General features: G+C 43.8%; 1 protein-coding gene across 1 annotated transcript in view; it reads left to right on the plus strand.

The window, feature by feature from the left end:
- LOC115469969 (xaa-Pro aminopeptidase 1-like) overlaps window positions 1-22,157 on the plus strand; it is a 98,847-nt gene extending 76,690 nt beyond the window's left edge. The window contains 10 exon segments of the mRNA XM_030202778.1: window positions 1,586-1,657; window positions 2,692-2,752; window positions 4,628-4,697; window positions 6,041-6,214; window positions 13,128-13,204; window positions 17,813-17,911; window positions 21,907-21,915; window positions 21,918-21,947; window positions 21,949-21,996; window positions 21,998-22,157. Coding sequence (XP_030058638.1) covers window positions 1,586-1,657; window positions 2,692-2,752; window positions 4,628-4,697; window positions 6,041-6,214; window positions 13,128-13,204; window positions 17,813-17,911; window positions 21,907-21,915; window positions 21,918-21,947; window positions 21,949-21,996; window positions 21,998-22,039 — 682 coding nt within the window. The 3' untranslated portion in view covers window positions 22,040-22,157.
- Window positions 22,158-22,884: the final 727 nt, after the last annotated feature.

Here is a 22,884-nt window from a genome sequence, read left to right on the forward strand (position 1 = left end):
CTTTATTCTGGGGGGATGGGGGAGGGGGATAGACCCTGGTATGTTTCAGCATAATGTTGGTATTTGTTGGGTTAGGGCTTTTAGGGGGGCGGGATATACTTGTATTGGCTTAGTTAGACAGGGGGGGGAGGCTATAGAGTCCAAGTCCTCCTGTGTTTTTGGTTTAGGATACTATGCAAGTGGGAAAGAGGGTGAGGAGAGGGAATATTAGCAAAGGGATGGTTCTTTTTGACTTTCTGAATAATTTGGAGATGCTTAACAAAGGTTGGACCAAAATTATCAGGATATTTTGTGCTTGACTTTGCCTACAGTTGTATAATGATGGGTTCCTGTTAAATGATTTGCAATGATTTGTTTTCATCTTTCAATAAAGATACTTAATCATAAGTGCAGATAAGATGAGCCTTACAGGTGCCTGGCTACTGCTGTTTTTTTTCTTCTTTATAAGTGATCGGAGTCACAGACCTAGAAAGGGATCTGGGAGTCATCGTTGATAAGACGTTAAAAACTTCTGCTCAGTGTGCTGCGGCGGCTAAGAAAGCGCACAGAGTGTTGAGTATTATTAGGAAATGGATGGAAAACAAACACGAGGACTTTATAATGCCGTTGTATCGCTCCATGGTGCGACCGCAGCTAGAATATTCTGGTTGCTGCATCTCAAAAAAGATATAAAGGCATTAGAGAAGGTGCAGAGAAGGGCGACGAAAATGATAAAGGGAATGGAACAACTTCCCTATGAGGGAAGGCTGAGAAGGTTAGGGCTGTTCAGCTTGGAGAAAAGGCGGCTGAGGGGTGATATGATAGAAGTCTACAAGATAATGAGCGGATTAGAGCGGACAGATGTGAAGCGTTTGTTTACACTTTCAAACAACAATAATAGAACCAGGGGACACAAGATGAAGCTAGAATATGGTAGATTTAAAACAAATAGGAGAAAGTTTTTCTTTACTCAGCGTGTAGTTAGACTCTGCCGGCGAATGTAGTGACAGCAGCTGGCCTTACGGAATTTAAAGGGGGTTTGGACAGATTCCTGAGGGAAAAGTCCATTGAACATTATTAATTTTTTTTTTTTGGGGGGTGGGGGGTGCCGGGTTCTTGAAGCCTGGATTGGCCGCTGTCGGAGACAGGATGCTGGGCTTGATGAACCCTTGGTCTTTTCCTGGTATGGTGGTGCTTATGCACTTGTGAAAAACTCATCAGGGGCAGAGTGCTATTTATGGCATCCTACAATCTTAGGAGAAGAATCAAACTTTTATTTTCTTTAAATTCAACGCATGTATAAACGAGTTAGCACTTGTTTTATTGAAACAGTTTCCATTCATATGGAACTTTTCAACAGAATCGATTCTTGAGTTGTTTTTATTGAGTTCTGCAGTTAAAAAAAATTCTCACTGTCAGTTTAACAAATTTGTTAGCTACATCAGTGTAAAATCATTTGTCGTAAGTATTTAGAATCCGTGCTTCAAAACATTCCCCATACCCTCTTTAAACATTTATTGTCACATTGATCCATGCCTCTGGCTTTCTGGCTAAACAAAGAATTTAGACATAAAGACACATCTTTTTTTCTTTTCTTATTTAACAGACCAGTTCCTGAGACAAACAGGATGCTGTTGGTAAATGAGATCTTCCTTCTAGATTCAGGGGCCCAGTATAAGTAAGTGGATGGGCAGCATTGTTTTTGACTTTCTCATTGCGTGGAAAAAGAAAATAAGATGAAACCTTTTTTATTGGACATAACTTAATACATTTCTTGATTTAGCTTTCGAAGGTTGCCCTTCTTTGTCAGATCGGAAATCTGATCTGACGAAGAAGGGCAACCTTGGAAAGCTAATCAAGAAATGTATTAAGTTATGTCCAATAAAAAAGGTATTATCTTATTTTCTTTTCCATGTTTTATTTTGTTTGATTTCTATTGATAACCTTAAGAGTGGACTAACACAGCTACCACACCTCTCTTGGAAAAAATGAATGCTTATAATTGGACCTGAGATCTGGTGTGATGAAGTCATTATTGTAATCAAGTGGTAGAAAGTGTCTTATTCTGTGCAGGCCTTGAACGCAAACTTCACAGGGCTTACTCGCAAGCATTGCACACCACTGGTCCTGGGGCTTATTACACGGTGTTCTATGATCATGTGTCCTTGAAAAGCATCTGAACTCTCTTTATTTATTTTTTAATCCCTGCTTCAGTGTGGGCATTTTTAAACTGTAAACCTCTAATTGCTCTGCTGTGCTAGATGGTTGTGTGCTTTCTTCTTCTTTCATTCTGTAAGTATTTAATTGTATTTAAACCAGTCAATCAAATCAAACAGTGGATCCATTATTGAGTAAATATCACCAGGATGGGTAAAGAGCAGGGTCAGTCAAGTTTTCAGGATATCCACAGTCAGTATCCACGGGACAAGAGTATAATGTTGGAGACTGAAGATATGCAGCTTTGGTGGATATCCTGAAAACCCAACAGACTATGGAATTTCAGGACAGGTTTGGGAAGCGCTGGCATATAAGTGTTTCGATGAAGCTGTGACAGACCTTGAATTTGTGATATGGACATTTTCTATAGACCTCGCTGAAAGAATAACTACAAATCAAGAAGAGTGTTTTGGATACCACAGTCTGTATAACATGTTGGAGAGTCAGAATGGGCTTTAGGTAAATTATACCTTGTTTTTCCTTTGCTCTTACAAGGGATGGGACTACCGATGTGACAAGAACCATGCATTTTGGCACACCGTCGGCCTATGAAAAGGTACCTCAAATCTGTCACTGCGTGTATAGGTACTACAGGCAGTGGTGTGCTGGAGCGGGCTCTCACGGGCTCGCGAGAGCCGTTTGTTAATTTTTTAAGAATTTTGGGAGCCGGTTGTTAAAGTAGGCCTCCCCATGGCTACTTTAACAACTGACTCCCAAAATGGGCTTGGGCCCCCTCCTGAATTCTCTTTTACTTTGCTGGCAGTGATGCTGGCCCCACCAGCCAAGTAAATAGACTGCTGCTGCTCCCTGCTCCTTGTTTCTGACTCTGAGCATCAGGCTGGGACTTTTCATGCAAGCGCAAGAAGGTTCCATCATGCTGCTCAGAGCCAGAAACAAGCAGCAGAGAATGGTGGCAGTCCATTTATTGGCTGGTGGGGCTCGGCAAAGGTATACCTAGTGTGCCCGCACAAGGGAGGGGAGACTGAGACATGTATTCCCCCCCCCACACACACACACATTTCAGGACCGGCTATGCCCGGAGAGAGAGCCCGTTGTTAAAAATTTACCAGCACACCCCTGACTACAGGCTACACATTAGGGTTGAACAATATAAAGATGGTACCTCACCTAAGTGAATTACGCAGGGGCAGACTGATAGTGATCTGGAACCCTGGGCAATAAGGATCATTGGGCCCCCTCTCCCCAGGTTCTGCTACCTCCCTGTCCCCCTGCCTCAACAATTTGATGTATCCTGTCATTGCAATATAACTTGTACCCTGGTATCATAATATTCCATTGGTTATCCTTCTTCCATCATGTCTCCGAGATGCCTGTTGTATCTATCTGTTCACTCAGTGCTATATGTTTTATATTTTAGACTTCTAGCATTTCAAAGTAAGCTTTTTGTTTATATGTTTAACCCACTTATCAGTTCACGGGGATAATTTGCAGTATTTCAAGCCTGTGTCTGCTTTCCTTAAGGGCACATGGGCTACTTTTGCATATATTGCAGCGATCCCCTAACTTAATTGTTTGGCTAGTGAGATATCTTTGAAGGATACTCTGAATCATTTGCTCCTAAGTGACTGTCAGCTTGCCCTTTTTAAGCGTTAGTTCCAGCTGCCTGGTTTCATCCCAGTTAAGGTGGTGTGCATCTTTTTGGAATATGCCCCTCCTCCCCCCCCCCCCCCCCCGAATGTTGCTCAGTTCCTAACAAATCTAAATCCCTCTTCTCTGCACCATCGTCACAACTAGACTTTGAGATGCTGGAGCTCTGCCTTCCTTTTTGGGTCTGCTTTTGCATTTCGTCCTTTAGATTGTAAGCTCCTTTGAGCAGGGACTGCGTAACCCTAGTAGCGCTTTAGAAATGTTAAGTAGTAGTAGTAGTAAAAAGGAGCATGTCTGAGAATAATACCATGGAAGTTGTGGATTTCAACTTTTCTAACTTCTGTAACCTCTTTCCCACCCTTTCCATGTCGTTTGGTACCCACATGTACCAAGATAGCTGGCTCCTCCCCTGCAGTGTTTAAAATCTTAACTAGGTGATGCAAGAGGGCTGCCACCTTTGAACCAGGCAGGCAAGTCAACACATGATTTTCATGTCCAACAGCTCCCCAGCTATCTACGTACTTAATGATTGACTCTCCAACTACAACAGTCATCCTAACCCTTCACTCCTGGGCACATGCTCCTGGAGACACATTCTCGGTTACCCATGTGTAAGCATATTACCACTAGTATATGCTTACTGATGGGTAACCACATTTAAAGGTATGGGACTTTGAATTTCTGTGCTGTCCACACTAAGCTCAGTGGATTACTTGCTTTTAATCTCTGTTAGCTTTCCAGTGGTGTCTGAGAAAATAGTCCTACTTTCTGAGAAGGATGCTAATGGGTTTGTTTTCTTTGTTTGTTTGTTTTTTTTCACTAGGAGTGCTACACACATGTCCTGAAGGGGCACATAGCTGTAAGTTCAGCCGTGTTTCCAAATGGAACAAAAGGTTGGTGGTATTGCATTTGTTTATTTGCCACAGGAACTAGGCAATTCTTCCTGTGAGCCGCTGGGAACTTGGACAGTGAGGAATTCTAATAGCCATAGGCTTCTCTTTTTTTTTTTTTTTTTTTTTTTTTTACATTTGTACCCCGCGCTTTCCCACTCATGGCAGGCTCAATGCGGCTTACATGGGGCAGTGGAGGGTTAAGTCACAAGGAGCTGCCTGTGCCTGAATTGGGAATCGAACTCAGTTCCCCAGGACCAAAGTCCACCACCCTAACTACTAGGCCACTCCTCCACTTAAGAAGAAGATTAACAAACTAACCCACGAGTTAGGGTCTCCTTAACTTCTTTTTGTTGGTTTGTGAATTTGCCTGTAGGTTTGTGCATAGTGCTGCCTTGGGCGATCTATATCTTTAGAACCAGGGTGCTGTTGGCAAAACTTTAAAAATGAAGATCTCCAGCTTGGATACGTTTGATTTATTCATTGCGTATACAACATGGCATCCATTTTTGATTTCATGCACAGAGGCGTTCTAGTTGACATTTTTCTGCAGTTTTTGTTTTAAATTTTAATAGAAATCTGAAATTTCTGTTACTACTTTAATAGGTTGACTGAGGGACATGGGGGAAGAAGTGGGTGTTGGCTTGCATGTGGGAATTTGTACTTGCATCTAATCAAATGTAATAAATTGCTCGGGGGGCAAACAGGAGGGACATTTTGTTCTTTATTTGTTGTGTTGCTGTCTTACTCTGTTTTCTAGGGAAAGCTTTCAAAACTCACAATAGCTAGAAGGCATAGCCGAGATACTAAATTGTAGAAATTTGCAAAGTCCACTTTGTGTGCAAAACAGCAAACGGCATGTTGTTAGCAATACCAAACATTTTCTATTTTAGCATGCAAAGCAGATGGCATGATATTTTATATTTTTGCAAATAGTAAATCTTTGCTGCTAGTTTTCTGCTTACAGACTTTTGTTTAGTGACCATGGTGCAAAATTATGCAAAGCAGTTTCTTTGTGCATAGGAAACTATATGCAGAATTAGTTTCACAAACAGAAAATAACTACACCTCAACCACATGTAGGGTTTTGTGGTTTTTGCATAATTTTTCCTAGTGAAACTGTGCTATTTTTCTACCGAGCTCATGTGTCTACTTTACAGCATAGATCCGACACGTGTAGGTATCAGACAAATGTTTACTGGTTGGTTCTGCTGTGCGGCACTCAGCTGGTATAAGTAAAATGCACTTGTTTACGCTCACTAATTTCCTGAGTTACACAGTGGAAGTGTGCACAATTTCACCCTGTTTTAGTGTTTAATATGATCATTTGGTGTTGCGTTTCGCAGGTCATCTCTTGGATTCCTTTGCTCGTTCAGCGCTGTGGGAGTCTGGCTTAGATTACCTGCACGGAACAGGACACGGCGTGGGGGCTTTCCTAAATGTTCATGAGGATCCCTGTGGTATAAGCTACAAAACCTTTGCAGATGAACCTCTGGAAGCCGGCATGATTATTAGTGATGGTAGGTAGTGGTTTGCTGGAATGTGATTTACCATGTCTTGGCCTGCTACGTCAAATTGTTCTGTTTCAAATGTAAAAAAAAAAAAAGGCAAGCCAAATAAATGATGTAGCACTTCCTAAAACATTTAAAACTGTTGTTTCTTTTTTCACTGCTGAATATCATTTACTTGATTTAGAAAATCCCTCGGTAGAGGCAGGGGCATAGGCAGACCTGACATTTTAGGTGGGCCCAGAGTTAACCCCTGGGTGGGCCCTTCTCACCCCCACCCCTACCCCTGTACATACATACAATATAGTATTTTTTTTTAATGACCCGACGTCTGCCCATTTCTCTCTGAACCCCCTACCCCGGTCCTACCTCAGAGCCGTTGTCTGTAGCAATTCCTATAGGTAACCTGCGCCAGCCCTGCAGGCTTCTCTCTACCAAATTCTCATCAAAAAAACAAGAAGTGACATCATTGAGGGCAGGATATGATAAGAGAGAAGCCTGCAGGGCCGGCGCAGCATGCCACCGGCAGTCTCTGAGGTAGACTGGGAGGGGGGTAGAGAGACAGGCAGATGCCAGGCCACAAGCGGAGAAGAGGGTGAGAGAGTAGTGAGGCGCTGCCACTGAAGACTTTTGGGGGCCTCATGGGCTGCTGACTGGGTGGGCCTGAGGCAAGAATGGGTGGGCCTGTGCCCACCCAGGCCCACCCTTAGCTACAACAAGGAAATGGGGTGGAGAGAGCCCAATATCAAGAGATCAGTCACCACATATAAGGGTAAGATGCTCCAGAACAACCTTTATTAGGACCCTAATAAAGGTTGTTCTGGAGCATCTTACCCTTATATGTGGTGACATCTCTTGATATTGGGCTCTCTCCACCCCATTTCCTTGTTGTGTTCGATTGCTGTGGCGAGCGTGAACCCCCGCTACGCCACTGGGTAGAGGGGAGGAAAAGGAGGGTGGTGTCTTACTATAACAGTTGAATGGATGTTGATTTCTTATACTACCTTTCACTGCAAGGTTTCAAAGCAAATTACAAATTCAGTGTATGAAGATGCAGTCATCTCCTGAAGGCAAGAGAATAAACCCAATGCTTTGCTTCCTGCCAGTCCTAAGATATTTCCATTAAAATCAAGGGCACTTTACCAAGCAAGTGGGGAAAACCCGCAGAGCATAACTCATAGAATTCTTTCCTATCCTTGTGTACATGTTTATATATGTCTGTTTGTGGGTGGGTAGGTGGGTCTTTCTCTCTCTCATTTGTGTGTCTGTTTGGGAGAGGAGATGAGAAGAGAGGACTATATGAAAGGTGCCATTATGTAATTGCTATATTACTGTGAATCAGTATTTGTACACTGCAGCTGTTGGAACTGCTTTTCTCCAGTTTTTTTTTTTTGGGGGGGGAGGGGGGTTGGCTTTATCTATTAATACAAATTGAATAGGGAGAAGGAGTAAAACATTTACTTCATGTTATGTGTGAGTCATTTTAGTCAGTATGTTCAGGAAGGAAAAAAACCCCCTGAGAATTCAACAGGCAAACGTCCCCAGTCCCATTTCCAGTCATTCGCATAAAAAACCTTCCTGTGTATCCTCTGCTACTAATACTAATTTTATGTTATAGTTGTCTTCAAAATGTACTTCTCGAATGTATGTTTAACCAAAATAAACCAAAACACTTAACTTATGCTTTACTTGGGTCTTGCTCCAGCGATGGCCAGTGTTTTACTGTCTTTATTTCCGTTCCATCACCCATCATAAGCAAAAACGTAATTTCTACAGCACATTAACTTGCCCCAGGATCACCACCTTTCTTCCTGTGAGCCTTCCAGTGCTCTGACCACAGAAAATCTTACCATTGGTAAGCAGCGGAGCCAAAGTCTCCGCTGCTAGTTATCCTGGAAACAGGCATGGCAGGCTCACTCACACCAGGGGAGGGGGTGGATTTGTAATTGGAGAACTGCAGATAGTTGTTCTGCAAAATGTCCAGATATGTTGGCCAGCCTTCTAGCTTCTGACCATGAATATAAAAATCGGTAGAATCCTGAAAAAGCCAGGAAATTCTCATTCCTAACCTCCTAAGTCTTGAGTGCATCTTATAGGGCTCACCTAAACTTTGTACCCTAGATATGTTTCTAGTTTTCCTGATGCCTTAACCTAGCCCTGCCCGTGACAACAGGTATTGGTTGTCAGAACACACAGCAACCAATAAGACAGTTGTACATTTCCGTTAATAGGTTTAACAGTAGAAATAACAAAAAAAAATCAAATATATATCTGACTAACTTAAAGATTAGTACATCATGGCCAAGGAATTTTATAATCTGTGTGTGTGTTGTGTTCTGTATCTGCTTTGTACATGTGTTTGGAGGGGGAGGGGGGTGGCTGAGAATGGTAGGGCAGTTTGAGGGGGTAGTTTTGTGGGAGTATGGGCACTTTTTAGGGTGCTGGGGGAGGTTTGTGAGTTGGTGAGGCAGTTTTGGGGGCGGTGGGGCTATTTGCAATGAGGTTAGATTTTGGGGGTGGGTTAGTTTGGGGGATTGGGAAGCAGTTTGAAATGAGCAATTCTCTTAACTTCTATATATCACCAAATTTAAGTTTCTATGCTACAGCAACTGGAACTTCCTTAGTGTCCAGACTAGACCAGTCCAGAACTTTTGCATTATGTCCATCAACCAGCGGATGGAGACAGAGAAACAAAGTTAGTTCTATGTGATTCTCCCCTCAAAGGCACCGTTCTACAGTTGAGTGCTCTGTTTTCAGTGAATGGACAATAGATGAACTGTGCAGCTCCTGGATTAGTTGTTGGAATAGCTCCTGAACCAGTTTTTAAAACTGAGTTTCAGTTGAGCTTGGGAGCACTTGTTTAGGTTTGGGCTCCACTTCACATTTACAGAGATTTTACATTTTACCTGAGCTCCCTACCCACCTCTCCTTTCTCTGGTTCTCTGAGTGAGATTTTGATCCAACAAGGGAACATCTTTAGAGTCTGAGCTCCATCATTTTCAGAGAAGAGGAATATTAGTGCCACTGCAGGAGTGTGCCTCAGAAGTCTGAACATTCACCTTTTACTCCCTGCTTTCCTTCCTGTCTATTCATTGCTCCTATCTGGAGTTTTAAAGGCTACAAATTACTGCTTTGAGAAGTAGCAAAGGGTGCTGGGCTACCATCTCGCTGCTCCTTCCAACTGGTCAGTGCTAACGAGGAATGCTTTACACATGTGCTCAACATCTTCACCTGACTCTCTGTTCTAATTCAGGTCAGGCGGTGGTAAGTTGGTGTTTTCACACTGTAAGTGTGAGGAAACAGATTCCTACCAAATCAACTGGCCCCTGTGGAGATAGTGTTTTCGAGCCATTTGCTCCTTTTTACTGAGCGATCTCCTCACCTTTTAGGTGTGGGCCATGACAGATGGGTATTCCTACGCACCTGAGGTAATTTTTTTTTGTGTTCTTTTTCCACTGAAACCCTGAAAGTCTGCTTCCCTTCATGACCAATGGTTGCAGTCTGTTTAATCCCTGGTGCTCTCCTTTTGTTATCGCGGTGGCCCTGCTAAGACATCGCATGAGGAAAAAAGACACTGGGAACTTCACATCTTTCCGTTTTTCTGTATGACTTTATTGGTAGAATTTTCTAGAAGATCTGTGTTTTCTTCATGTAATGGGAGCTGTGTGCTTTTAATATATAACTTTTTCCCTCACCAAAGTCCTGCCTTAGCTTCCTCTTCAGTTCTAGTCTCCCTTGTTTAGCAGAGAATGGGAGATATGAATGACATTAGTACCGGTAGCAGTGTGGTCCTTGCGCACATTTTGCATGTGCCACTCTTCTCACTGTAATTCTTCTGTCAGAACTTTACCATACTTTAGTTGATATTTCTAGACTGCTTGTACCCTAATAATTTCTACGTTGTTTACATTTTGGGTCTTGACTTAAAAGATGGGACCGAGACAATACCTAACGACTTGCTTTCTGAATTGCCCATAGTTGTTTAAATAGTCTAGGCTTAAGTTCAAGACTTTGGGTGCTTGGTATGTTAATAGTTACTCGTAGATACTGATCCATTTTATACTTTTAGGAGATGGTAGAGCAAAAGGGGAGCAGTTATTAGGCCTTCTCAACCTCTTATTGGCAATGAATTCTACATGTGAAGGCAGGTAGCCTGGAGAGTCTCCTGTGAGGATTTTGAATAGTGTACAGGCTGGTTTGATTCAAATCTTTGCCTCTACTGGTAGCTGATGGGAAATGTGGTTGTGTTTTTTCAATGAGTAAATTAAACGGATTGCTGTGGCTTGAATGGATTATAGTTTGCTATTTGGTTTGACATTTTCCTTATCGTTTTCTATTATTTAAAAAAAGAAAAGAGAAAACCCGTTTAAGGTCTGGTTTTTTTCAGCGCTTATTTTACTTTTGTGTCTAAAATCAGTTTTTGCATCCTTACTCCTGGAGGATCGTTTGATCTGCCTACCTTCTAACTCTTTCACTTTTTCCAGAAAAGTTGAGAGCTCTGTGTATTCCTTTACCTCTCTTGCATTGAGCTTATTTTCTCCTTTCACCAGTCTATTGGTGTTCCATTTTTTATAGGCAAACTGAGCTTGAGGTCGTTCCTTTCTATGCTCAATTTAGTTGGATCTCTTGTGTTGCCTCTAGTCTTCTATCAGTTGGGTTGTGACTTCTTTGGCTATAGGTTTGGAATCCCATCCTGTTAGGGAGCAAGTTCTGGAATGGATGCTAACGAAGGAGAAATTGTCTTAACTGATAATTTTCTTTCCTTTACTCCTACCAGACCAGTCCAGACGTCTTCCCTAATTGAATATTAATACACAAGCCTCTATTTTAAGTTCTTCTGTTTTCTTATAATTTCTCAGTTGGAAGTGCTTCTATTTTACAGTTCCTCAAACTTAACTCATCGGATTGTGAAGACACCTTCTGCTCAGTTGGAGAACTGTGTCTTAGTACAGTGCAATGGTGCCTTGTTGACAAAGGTGATAGATCAATGCAACAGTTGGAGAATCATGTGTCGGTAGAGTACAGCAGTGCCTTGTTGTGTAGCAGAATGGTTGAATACATTATTTGGAGAGCTGTATATCCGTGCAGTACAACACTGCCATGTTCGTAAAGGTAATGGATGAACACGGCATTGGATCGGAAGTGTGAACAGGAACAATATTGCTTGATCGTTCGAAATACTGAGCATTCTAAGGTAGCGTGATGTCCTTTGGTGGTGGTGGTGGTGGGGGAATCACATAGGACTACTTTTTCTCTGTCTTCACCCATTGGTCGATGGACATAACCCACAAGTTCTGGACTAGTCTAGTAGGTCTAAAGGAAAGAAAATTATCAACTAAGATAAAATTGTTTCTCCTCCTCCCTTAACAATGCATTGGGAGGCATATTTCCCCAGAACCCTTTGGCCTGTTTGGCCCATTTTCAAACTTCACATGTCTTTTTAACCTGTTTCATCCTATTCCGTTTAAATTTTGAGAGTTTGGGAGGTGACTAGATGGATTGGAGGCTTGTGAGTATGGTGGGAGATGGGGACCTGGTATAAAGTTAATAATGTAGGGCCCATGGATATGTTTTGATATCTCTGATTTAATGAGGCGTCCCTCCTGACAGAGTCGTGATGCCGTGTGGCTGAGTGGTTTCTAGCCACATGGAGAGATATGATTGGACCAGAGTCACAGCCCATCTGGCAAACAATCAACATGCTCCAGCACATGCAAAGACAATAGGGATGGATGGGAGGGAGGAGGAGGGACAACAATAAAGTTTGATACTGTTGAATTGTTAGGTGGTTTAAGCACCACACGTCTTACAAAATGTTCTGTTATACTGCAATTTTTATTGTATATTATTAATATTTCAGTATCAATAAAATAGTTGAACCATTAAATTTTTCGAGAGTTATTTTGCCTCGAACAGACTGACAGACACTGATCCGTTTTCTATAATCCTGTCCAACTGGTGTTGATTTGGGAAGAATAAATGAGATGGTCTTAAAGACAAACCACTTTTTTAAAGAAAAAACAAGGCTGCTATTTTCTCTTTCCGTGTTCTCTTAATCTGTCTTGCTGACTAGATGCTGAAAAGGGGGGGAAGGGGCATTCAGGTTTATGGTTGAGAATCTCACCACCTAAACTGGAGAGAGGCTGAAAAAGGACCTAGACAGCGATTGCATCTTTAGGGGACCAGTTGGATTTCACATTAGTTACATAACTTGCTAATATACGCTTGTCTGTCCATGGCAGTCTTCAGGTGATGATACATACTGACTGGGATTTGGAGAGTGATTGCTTCAGCAGTTCTTGAAGGGCTTATATTACAGTATTGGGAAGGCACACAGCATTAGCATGGCTGATGCAGGGCCGCCGAGAGGGGGGGAAAGGGGGGACAAAAGTCCCCGGGCCTCCGAGGGGGGCCCACCCGCCTCGCTCCGGAACTAACCTTAAGCCTCCTTCTTTCACTTCGCGCAAGCAGCAACAGGGCAGGCCACTCCTTCCTTCCGTGTCCCGCCCTCGCCTGACGTAACGTCCGCGAGGGCGGGGCACGGAAGGAAGGAGGAGAGGTCTGCCCTGCTGCTGCTTGCGCGAAGTGAAAGAAGGAGGCTTAAGGTTTGTTCCAGGCCCGGTGGAGGGGGGGGCCCGGCGACCTCGGGTGGGGGGGGGGGGGGCCCGGGGGTGGCCTTGTCCCGGCGGCCCTGGGCTGATGGGCTCCAGCGGGGAAAGGGAATAGACACAACTGCATCATGTGATAGAGAAATGGGATTACTCACCTGCTTGGTTAAATAACTTTAATTACTTAGTTAAATGACTCTATCACAAATATTAGATCCTGCAGATTGATTATACTTCTAGGCACAAGTAACTCCCTCTTTATTTTGAAAACGAGCTATGTGATGACATTTATTACCAATTGGTTTCTGGTTACACAGAGCCTGGGTACTACGAAGATGGGTCTTTTGGAATACGAATTGAAAATGTTGTACTGGTGGTTCGTGCTGAAACTAAGGTGAGTCTACTCTGTTGGAGGTGCTTGCTTGTTGTTTTCTGCCAGCCTTATTAATAGATCTATCTGAAATTGCTTTTGATGGTGGAGGATGCCGAGATACCCAGCAGCTGGCTTCCTTCAGCCACATTGAGTGTTTGGCCTCACACTTGGATTGTGACTTGGGGAACTGGGATTTCAAGCATTCCTAGCAAGCTAGATCAGGGGTAACAACTCCAGTAGTTGAGGGCCACTAACTGGTCAGAATTCAGGATCATCCTGTATACATGAGAGAGTTTTTTTTGTTTTTTGTTTTGTTTTGGTTTTTTTTACATTTGTGCCTCGCACTTTCCCACTCATGGCAGGCTCAATGCGGCAGGCAATGGAGGGTTAAGTGACTTGCCCAGAGTCACAAGGAGCTGCCTGTGCCGGGAATCGAACTCAGTTCCCCAGGACCAAAGTCCACCACCCTAACCCCTAGGCCACTCCTCCACAGTTCCTTAAAGGTTTCATGCATATTCATTAGGGAAATCTCTGACACCTGACCAGTTGGTGGCTCTGAATGATGGAAGTTGCCCACCCCTAAACTAGAGAACTGCAAAAATTGTGATACTGAGTTTTTGCACTGCATAGAGATGTGAATTCAATACTTAATTCCTAAAATTGGATTTATTCGCAGTGTATCATTTTGCTTTCCACTATACCTGGAAACTAAATAAGGCGCTAGAAAGTATTTGTTGTAGATATTAAAAATTTTTAGGCTTGCTTCTGATCCATACGAAGGTGTGAGCTACTCCCCCAGCCCTGTGTCCTAAGCAAAACAGTAAATGCAAACTGGAAATGATTGTAGTGTGCTGAATGGAGGTTTGGGTGTGTCTCCTGACATCTGGCAGCTGTAAACTTGCTTTGGCTTTCCAGTATGCAGCAGACAAGTTTGAGGACACTGGCATCAGAGTTTGGTCAGTGGCATAAATCAGGGGAATTAATTTTTTTTTTTTTTTTTTAGAGATTATTATTAGCATTTGTAAAGCGCTACCAGACGCACGCAGCGCTGAACACCTGACACAGAGAGTGACAGTCCCTGCTCAAAAGAGCTTACAATCTAAAAAATACAGACAGACAAGATAATTAAGGGCGAGGGACATACTGGGTGAGAAGGAACAAGGATAGGGGAATTGTGTAGTGGTTAGGAGCCAAAAGCAGTGGTGAAAAGGTGGGTTTTCAGCATAGATTTGAAGACAGGTAGAGATGGAGCTGGACGTACAGGTTCAGGATGACACTGCATTACCCACTGCTCCCTTTTCCTTCTTTATAAATGTTATAGATGGACGGGGGCGATGTCTCGAGAGTAGCAGAAGAAAACCCAAATGACAGAGAATACCTTTTTTTGGTTTAAAAAGCTACCTTTTTTATTTGTTTTAGATTTATATGGCTCTGTATTTGGACACTATCCCCCAGATTCTGTATATCGTGTCAAAATTGCCATGTGGAAATCGAGCCATATTTTATAATAATGCACATAACCTAATTGGTTAACTATCTAATCAGCGCCAATAATTGGATGTTAAGCAATTATCAGCACTAATTGGTATTAATTAGTATTTATGTGTAGTATTTGCTAAGCGTATTCTTGAAAGTAGTGCGCGCAAATTCTAATGTGTGCTGCCAAAAGGAGGCATGGGTGAGCTGCAGGTGTTCTGAAAGTTTTCACGCAGGGTAATTGAATTTCTCTGAGGTCAAGCAGGCTGCTTGTTCTCACTGATGGGTCGGCGTCCACGGCAGCCCAAGAACTCCATTCCTGGGCCACAGTGGACGCCGACCCATCAGAACAATCAGCCTGCTGTCCTCAGAGAATACCTGCTACAGGTATGTATCTTCGCTTTCTCCAAGGACAAGCAGACTGCTTGTTCTCACTGATGGGTCGGCGTCCACGGCAGCCCAAGAACTCCATTCCTGGGCCACAGTGGACGCCGACCCATCAGTGAGAACAATCAGCCTGCTGTCCTCAGAGAATACCTGCTACAGGTATGTATCTTCGCTTTCCTCCAAGGACAAGCAGACTGCTTGTTCTCACTGATGGGTCGGCGTCCATGGCAGCCCAAGAACTCCATTCCTGGGCCACAGTGGACGCCGACCCATCAGTGAGAACAATCAGCCTGCTGTCCTCGGAGAATACCTGCTACAGGTATGTATCTTCGCTTTCTCCAAGGACAAGCAGACTGCTTGTTCTCACTGATGGGTCGGCGTCCACGGCAGCCCAAGAACTCCATTCCTGGGCCACAGTGGACGCCGACCCATCAGTGAGAACAATCAGCCTGCTGTCCTCGGAGAATACCTGCTACAGGTATGTATCTTCGCTTTCTCCAAGGACAAGCAGACTGCTTGTTCTCACTGATGGGTCGGCGTCCACGGCAGCCCAAGAACTCCATTCCTGGGCCACAGTGGACGCCGACTCATCAGTGAGAACAATCAGCCTGCTGTCCTCGGAGAATACCTGCTACAGGTATGTATCTTCGCTTTCTCCGAGGACAAGCTGGCTGCTTGTTTTCACTGATGGGTCAGCGTCCATGACACCCCAGGAACTCTGTTCCTGGGCCACCGTGGACGCCGACCCATCAGTGAGAACAATCAGCCTGCTGTCCTCGGAGAATACCTGCTACACGTATGTATCTTCGCTTTCTCCGAGGACAAGCTGGCTGCTTGTTTTCACTGATGGGTCAGCGTCCATGACACCCCAGGAACTCTGTTCCTGAGCCACCGTGGACACCGACCCATCAGTGAGAACAATCAGCCTGCTGTCCTCGGAGAATACCTGCTACAGGCATGTATCTTCGCTTTCTCTGAGGACAAGCAGGCTGCTTGTTTTCACTGATGGGTCAGCGTCCATGACACCCCAGGAACTCTGTTCCTGGGCCACCGTGGACACCGACCCATCAGTGAGAACAATCAGCCTTCTGTCCTCGGAGAATACCTGCTACAGGTATGTATCTTCGCTTTCTCCGAGGACAAGCTGGCTGCTTGTTTTCACTGATGGGTCAGCGTCCATGACACCCCAGGAACTCAGTTCCTGGGCCACCGTGGACACCGACCCATCAGTGAGAACAATCAGCCTGCTGTCCTCGGAGAATACCTGCTACAGGTATGTATCTTCGCTATATCTGCTGTGCACCTAACTTAGGTGCAGGTATTTACACCAAGTTTTACTTGGTATAAATAGACGCGCCTAGTGCTGGCATTACCGCTAGGCATATTATATAAGCTGCGCCTAAATCTAGGTACGGTTTATGGAATACACCTAGGCGGAAATCACCAATTTTTCTAGTGCCATAAATAGAATCTAATCCAATTTATCACATATTGAGAGTGATGTAGAATGAGTAGAAGTAAATCAATTTTTTTTACTCGTTTTAAAAGTACAAAGACTATGGGACACTTGAGGAAGTTACATGGAAATACTTTGAAAACAAATAGGAGGAAATATTTTTTCATTCAACGAATAGTTAAGCTCTGGAACTCTTTGCCAGAGGATGTGGTAATGGTGGTTAGTTTATCTGGGTTTTAAAAAGTTTTGGAAAAATTCCTGGAGGAAAAGTCCATAGTCTGCTATTGAGACAGTCATGGGAAGTAACTGCTTGCCCTGGGATTTGTAGTATGGAGTGTTGCCACAATTTGGGTTTCTGCCAGGTACTTGTGACCTGGCTTGGCCACTGTTTGGAAAACGATACTGGGCTAGATGGACCATTGGTCTGGCCCAGTATGGCTACTCTTATGTTCTTAAGTGGAAAGTTGTCTTTTGAATACTCAAATCTGTCTCTCCTCCAATACTGTTACCCTTCTGTAATGCCTTTGACAGTCCAAGATTATCTTTTTCTTTCCAAATGTGGCCAGAGATGCAGAATTTTTCTTTAGCAGGCATTTGAGCACTGATGCCCCGGCCTATATGTCAGATCTTATTGACTTGCCACCCAGGAACGCTAAAAGATCAGCACACACTTTCCTGAATCTCCACTTCCCCAGCTGTAAAGGACTAAAATGTAGACTTATACATGCGTCCAGCTTTTCCTACATGAGCACGCAGCTGTGGAATGCATTGCCACTTGACCTGAAAACAATTTACGACCTAGTCAACTTTCGTAAATCACTGAAGACTTATCTCTTTAACAAGGTATACCACAATGATCCACAACAGAAACTGTAACGCATCACTACTTACCTGATAATCCTGAACATTATACCTGATTGCTTAATTCTATTATGTTATCCGTGTTCTTTATGTAATACATTGTAAGCCACATTGAGCCTGCAAATAGGTGGGAAAATGTGGGATACAAACGCAACAAATAAATAAATTGCCTCCTGCTGGAGATTAATGCCTTTTCATGTTTTGTGGGTTTTCTTTTTAATGACACTTGAAGCTTAAAATGAGGAAACAAATATTTGATTTTTTAATGATACTGGCATCTTTAGCTTTGTTTCGTGTTGATGTGTTAATATGGTAGCACACAACACTCATATTTTTGCATTTCACAATACCATTACCAGATGAGGGTTTTTGATTATAGTGGTGAACAGTAAATAAAATGGTGGTAATACATATTCTAATGAATAATAGAGCTCTTCTTTCTTCTCCAGTATAACTTCAAAGATCGGGGCAGTTTGACTTTTGATCCAATCACACTGGTTCCAATACAGACAAAAATGATCAATTTAGATTCGCTAACACAAAAAGAGGTAAGGTCCAGAGTGCATGTGTGTATCTATGTAAATTTCAGTTTGGGTCATGCATTTTTTTACTTGTGGTGGGGCATTTTCGAAAGGGATGTCCAAGTTTTGATGAGGATGTCCTCGCACAACGTCCCCCATCCAGGGGCGGGGAAACCCGTATTTTCGAAACAAGATGGACGTCCATCTTTTGTTTCGATAATATAGTCAGGGATGCCCAAATCCTGAAATTTTGTCATCCTTAGAGATGGTTGTCCCTAGACTTGGTTGTTTCTTATTTTCGGCGATAATGGAAACCAAGGATGTCCATCTCAGAAACAACCACATGCAAGCCATTTGGTCGGGGAGGAGCCAGCATTTGTATTGCACTGGTCCCCCTGATATGCCAGGACACCAACTGGGCACCCTAAGGGGCACTGCAGTGGACTTCATAAATTGCTTCAAGGAACGTAGCTCCCTTACCTTATGTGCTGAGCCCCCCCGAAACCCACTACCCACAACTGTACACCACTACCATAGCCCTTAGGGATGAAGGGGGGGGACACCTAGATGTGGATACAGTGGGTTTGTGGTGAGTTTTGGAGGGCTCGCTGTTTCCTCCAGAAACGTAACAGGTGGGGGGGGGGGGGTATGGGCCTGGGTCCGCCTGTCTGAAGTGCACTGCACCCACTAAAACTGCTGCAGGGACCTGCATACTGCTGTGATGGACCTGAGTATGACATCTGAGACTGGCAATCAATATTTTTAAAGATGTTTTTTTGAGGGTGGGAAAGGGGGTTAGTGACCACTGGGGGAGTAAGGGGAGGTCATCTCCGATTCTCTCCGGTGGTCATCTGGTCATTTCGGGCACCTTTGTGTTCCTTGGTCGTAAGAAAAACATGACCAGGTAAAGTCGTCCAGGTGTTCGTCAGGGACGTCTTTGTTTCTTTCGATTATAGGTCGAGGACGTCCTAGTGGTTAGGCACACCCATGTCCCACCTTCGCTATGCCTCCGATACGCCCCCCTTGAACTTTGGCCGTCCCTGCGATGGAAAGCAGTTGGGGACGTCCAAAATCGGCTTTCGATTATACCAAATTGGACGACTCTGTGAGGAGGACACCCATCTTCCGATTTATGTCGAAAGATGGTCGTCGTCCTCTTTCGAAAATGAGCCCAATTGTGTGTTACAATTCCTAAACAAAGCACAGTACAATAATATCTCTTCTTGACAAAAAGGATTGAATGAGGCACAGAAGTGAGTGACATCTTCAAAATGTGCCGGGACTGAACTGCTCTCCCACAGCTCAGAACTTGGTGGGGGGTTTTGTTACTAAGGTGATTTATGGCCCTATCGTGTTATTTGCCCCTTAATGTGCATTGGCAGATTGGATAGGCCATATGGTATTTATCTGCCTACATGTTTCTGTGTTAAAGGGCAATAATGTGTATGATATTACCGTAACACACATTTAATATGAGGTACTATGAGATATACAGCAAAGCATGCAGATGCATGCAAAACAGCTCATTACTAAACAAATTGAATAAATGCGCTTGTGGTGAATGCCGCAAGATGAATTATTCCTGGAAAAGTACCACCAGCAAAAAGCTGGTGGTGTTTTTCTGTTCTGGGATCATCGGGCCATAAATCTGAGGTCTGATGCACTAGGAACTTTTTAAAAAGTGCTGGCACTTGAAATCAGGAGCTCTACCCCCCCCCCCAAAACCTCTCATAGCCCCCCCCCCCCCTCCAATGCTTACCTTCCATAATCCCTGGTGTCTAGTGAAGTTGAGGCGGGAATAATCCTCGATTGCTACTTCCCTTTGCCAGTGCTGGGTTCAAAATGGTGCTGGTGACACATAGCAGTATCATTTGCAGTGTCATTTTGAGCCCGATGCCAGCAAGGTTCAGGAGCAACTGGGAATTACTCCTGCCTTTGGCCCACTAGGCACCAGGGATTATGAAAGGTAGGAACGAAAGCAAACAGTGGAGTGGAGGAGTGGCCTAGTGGTTAGAGTGGTGGACTTTGGTCCTGAGGAACTGAGTTTGATTTCCACTTCAGGCACAGGCAGCTCCTTGTAACTCTGGGCAAGTCACTTAACCCTCCATTGCCCTATGTCAGCTGCATTGAGCCTGCCATGAGTGGGAAAGCGCAGGGTACAAATGTAACCAAAATAATATAGATACTATTGGAGATTCTATGTAGAAGGCTGCGCAGGCTTCTGTTTCTGGTCAGACTCACAGAAAGCGAAGCCTGCACGGCCACATTGGTGATCTGCAGGGCCGACTTCTACATGGATGTTGCTAGTGGAATAGCAACATTCCATGTAGAATCTCCAATAGTAGCAACAGTGGAGGAGTGGCCAAGTGGTTAGGGTGGTGGACTCTGGTCCTGAGGAACTGAGTTTGATTCCCACTTCAGGCACAGGCAGCTCCTTGTGACTCTGGGCAAGTCACTTAACCCTCCATTGCCCATGTAAGCCGCATTGAGCCTGCCATGAGTGGGAAAGTGCGGGGTACAAATGTAACAAAAATGTTGCTACTATTACTACTACTACTACTACTTAATATTTCTAGAGCGCTACTAGGGTTACGCAGCGCTGTACAAATTAACAAATAAGGACAGTCCCTGCTCAGAAGAGCTTACAATCTTAAAGGACGAAATGTCAAGATTCTATTGGATTCTATTGGAGATTCTACATGGAATGTTGCTATTCCACTAGCAACATTCCACGTAGAAGGCTGCGCAGCCTTCTGTTTCTGTGAGTCTGACGTCCACGTACGTGCAGGACGTCAGACTCACAGAAGCAGAAGCCCGTGCGGCCACATTGGTGATCTGCAAGGGCCGACTTCTACATGGAATGTTGCTAGTGGAATAGCAACATTCCATGTAGAATCTCAAATAGTAGCAACAGTGGAGGAGTGGCCTAGTGGTTAGGGGTGGTGGACTCTTTGGTCCTGGGTAACTGAGGAACTGAGTTCGATTCCACTTCAAGCACAGGCAGCTCCTTGTGACTCTGGGCAAGTCAATTAACCCTCCATTGCCTGCCGCATTGAGCCTGCCATGAGTGGGAAAGCGCGTGGTACAAATGTAACAAAAACAAAACAAACAATTGACATAAGTCATGACGGAAAATTGTAAGCCACATTGAGCCTGCAAATAGTGGGGAAAATGTGGGATACAATGTAACAAATAAATAAATAATTGAAGCAGCCCCGATGAGAGTGAGAAATGTGGAGATTTATTTAATACTCCTCTGGAATGTGCCCCATACATTCGGGCAAGAAAGTTTTTGAGGAGATAGTCTCTGCTTGCATTGCTACCCATCAGTTTCTAACATGTTCGGTACATATTGGCCATCTTTCAGAAAGTGCAGGGGTTTTTTTTTTAACTGCCTTTCAATGCAATCTCAAGCCCAGCTAGTTAGTATACTCAGAGAGGCCAATGAGTGTGGTATTCACTTTATCAGAACAGCTTATGATGCCTTTGAAACCTCAGCCAGAACTTTTGCTTCTGTAATTGCAGCGAGATACCTAGCAACGGTTGCACGGCAAAAAAATGGTTGGTAATCATCATTCTATGCGTGTAGGCGATTACCGCATGGTTACCGTGTGAGATTTACCGCTAGGTCAATGGCTAGTGGTAAGGTCTCAGACCCAGAATGGATGCATGGCAATTTCGTCAAAAATAAAAATGTTTATAGGTGCCTGAAAATGATTCTGCACGTGCCCAAACATGCCTCTACACTACCACAGGCCATTTTTCAGTGCGCCTTAGTAAAAGGGCCCCTGTGTGTGCTTAGGTAATTTTCCGAGGGAAAGGCCCTTGAGAATGGTGTGCAGTTTATAAGTAAAGGTACCCATGGGCTTTCCTCCTGCCCACAGTGTTTCAATCTTGCTCCCCCGAAGGCAAGTCGTGTCCTTTTGCACAACCTTATTATTTCAAAAAACAGATCATTTTCTAATGAATTGTCCTAGTATGTACGATGTGTTAAAACTGCCCCTCTCTTTCTCTCTGTACAGTGCGATTGGTAGTGAACAGTTACCACCAGAAATGTCGAGATAGTCGTCGGGCCAGAGCTGGAGAAACAAGGAAGGCTAGACGCCCTTCAGTTGGCTCGTCAGAGAAACACAGCCAATTGCCAAAGCACATTAATACTTTTTTCTATTCTATGTGAAGCACTTCTCAGATAGGATCATCTATAATATATTTTTCTGATCCCAAATGCGGTTGGCATGAGGATATCAGAATTCGGCAAATTATGTGGAAGCCCAGTTTCCCAATGAGAGAAAGAAGAAGTGATAGCTGACTGTAATTAGGAATTTTAGGAGGAAGACAACATTGCAATGCCCAGAACTCTTTGGGTGACGAAGGTTTGCTCACAGACGGGTGTACTGCACTTTTCTCATTGGGTTCATGTAAACTGCATTTCTGATGAATGGATGTGTTAATGCTTACCGAGTAAATGTTTCAACAGCTGGCTTCACCTGATCTTCTGTCTGAGTGCTCTGTGTCTAACGCCGTAACGCAGTTCAGCGCTTTACATAATAGCAGTGCTTCTTCGAATACTTTTTGGCATCTATGACATGGGATACCAATTTGTAGAATTGATGCTCAAGCATGTAGCTTTAATGGACCCTTGTGAAAGATGAAGGTCTGTGCCTACAGGGGACACGATTCAGAACCTTTAACAAAACTGTCTCATTTTTTATGTGAACAAGATTTCCGATAAGAAATGGTTATGAGATAATAGCACCTTGCCCAGATGAAATTCATTTCCAGGACACGCCATGACATATCATTTTCCCCACCTCATTAACCCTAAGAATTCAGGACTGGCTCATTGGCAGTAGAAGGACTGACTTGAACATCAGTCTCTGGGCCTGTAAATCTGACATTGCATGTGTTAACTTGGTCAATGACAGATTTCTGGCTTCACTTTTCAACTAGAAATCTGATGAGTTTTATTGACAGTTAAATTCACTTACTGTGGGATGTAA

The sequence above is a fragment of the Microcaecilia unicolor genome, chromosome 5, assembly GCF_901765095.1.
Source record: "Microcaecilia unicolor chromosome 5, aMicUni1.1, whole genome shotgun sequence".
Taxonomy (NCBI): domain Eukaryota; kingdom Metazoa; phylum Chordata; class Amphibia; order Gymnophiona; family Siphonopidae; genus Microcaecilia; species Microcaecilia unicolor.